The sequence below is a fragment of the Artibeus jamaicensis genome, unplaced genomic scaffold (assembly GCF_021234435.1).
Source record: "Artibeus jamaicensis isolate MK-2021 breed Jamaican fruit bat unplaced genomic scaffold, CSHL_Jam_final contig_518, whole genome shotgun sequence".
Taxonomy (NCBI): Eukaryota; Metazoa; Chordata; class Mammalia; order Chiroptera; family Phyllostomidae; genus Artibeus; species Artibeus jamaicensis.
Genome location: NW_026521870.1, coordinates 4,365,936 through 4,367,679, shown reverse-complemented (window position 1 = coordinate 4,367,679; position 1,744 = coordinate 4,365,936). Strand labels below are relative to the sequence as shown.

At 52.1% G+C, this 1,744-nt stretch overlaps 1 protein-coding gene across 1 annotated transcript; it reads right to left on the bottom strand.

Annotated features, from left to right (window-relative positions):
* Positions 1–634: 634 nt before the first annotated feature.
* LOC119050103 (ADP/ATP translocase 3-like) lies at positions 635–1,531 on the bottom strand. Its single transcript, XM_037146261.2, has one exon. It carries the CDS (start codon positions 1,529–1,531, stop codon positions 635–637), a length of 897 nt encoding a protein of 298 aa, XP_037002156.2.
* Between the last annotated feature and the right edge of the window lie 213 nt (positions 1,532–1,744).

Below are 1,744 nucleotides of genomic sequence, written 5' to 3'. Positions count from 1 at the left end.
TGTGACAAAACAAGTATACCCAACCACAGTTCGGTACACTTACAAAACAAGTATGCCCACAGTTGCTTGTCCTTTGCTGTAAAGGAGGCCCCTTGTTTGATATGATGTGTGATAGTAACCCATATGATGGATCAAGCACTCTATTAGGCCTGGTCTCCCTTGCTGTTATGTTGAACATTTGATGGCATAAATAGTTTAACTAGTCTTTTTTTCCTGTCTTGTTTTTATTGTTTGCTGCAGAATGCCCAACACAGAATGTTATTGCAAGTATTTGAATGTGCAAAAGAGGATCGTCATGCAAGTATTTGGATGTGCAAAAGAGGATAAAGGAGAGACATGACTTTTTAAAATAAATACTTAAACACAACTGATCCTCCAAACAGGCTCTAGGTGTGTGTAAGGGAGCTGCTCTGCCCCAGAACCAAAAAGATGTCGTTTCCCCTCCCCCCGTAATCAATGAATGGAATCAAGGTGTCAGCTGCGATCATAATGAACCCTGTTCTAGAGCCCTCCCCAGCCTTTCACACGTGACCTGGCCAGGGAAAGACTAGAATTTCTGGAGGGTCAATGGTCTGAAACAGTGAAGGATTCTGCACTACTCTCCAGGTCCCTGCGTCTAGATCAGAGGATGCCCCTAGATGACTTTCTTCAGCTCGTCATAAAGGACCAGCACAAAGCCACCGCCTATGCCCCTGAGGACGTTGGACCAGGCGCCCTTGTAGAAGGCTTTGAACCCCTCGTCCTTGAAGATCTTCCTCCAGCAGTGGACAGTGCCCCTGTACATGATCTCGGCTCCCTTGCGCCCGGACTGCATCATCATCCGCCTCCGCACGGTGTCGAAGGGGTAGGAGGCCAAGCCGGCCACAGCTGTCACTATCTGTGCGATGGTCCAATTCACCGCGATGTGGGTGTTCTTGGATTCAGGGAGCATGCCTTTGGCCGTGTCATACAAGCCAAAGTAGGCAGCCCGGTAGAGGACGATGCTCTGCACGGAGACGCTGAAGCCCTGGTACAGGCCGAGGATGCCGTCGGATTTTATGATCTTCACCAGACAGTGCCCCAAGCCTTTGAACTCCCGCTCGGCGTCAGATTTCCCCACGTCGGCAGCCAGGCGGGTTCTGGCGAAATCCAAGGGGTAGACGAAGCAAAGGGAGGTGGCTCCAGCCGCCCCACCAGAGGCCAGGTTGCCAGCAAAATATCTCCAGAATTGCGTGTGTTTGTCCACGCCTCCCAGGAAGACCTGCTTGTACTGATCCTTGAAGGCAAAGTTGAAGGCTTGTGTGGGGAAGTAGTAGATGACGTTGGCCAGGTTACCCCTCCAGAAGGACAGCACACCCTGTTCCTTGGGGATACGCAAGATGCAGTCCACAATGCCCTTGTACTGCTTGTCCACTGTGATCTGCCTACTGGCATGTTGCACCTGCAGCAGCAGCTTGACCCGCTCAATCGGGGCCACGGCCGTTTTGGAGATGGCGGCTGTGACGCCTCCAGCCAGGAAGTCCTTGGCGAAGGAAATGACCTGTTCCATCATAGTGACACCACAGACGGGACAGCAAGCTAAGGGCTGAGTAGAGGTGCTGGGAGCTGGAGGGTGGGCGCTGCTGGTTCAGCGCTGCAGCTGCCAGGACCAGAGTTTAACCAGCTTTACTGAGTGGGATCCCATTATGGTAGGGCCGTCGTCTGCCACTTTGGCTATTCTGTTCCTGAGCCCATTGTGACAGAATATAAGTGGCTAATGGCAGAG

Coding starts and splice junctions, on each gene's coding strand:
- LOC119050103 (XM_037146261.2), bottom strand. CDS start 1,531: ATGATGGAACAGGTCATTTCCTTCGCCAAGGACTTCCTGGCTGGAGGC.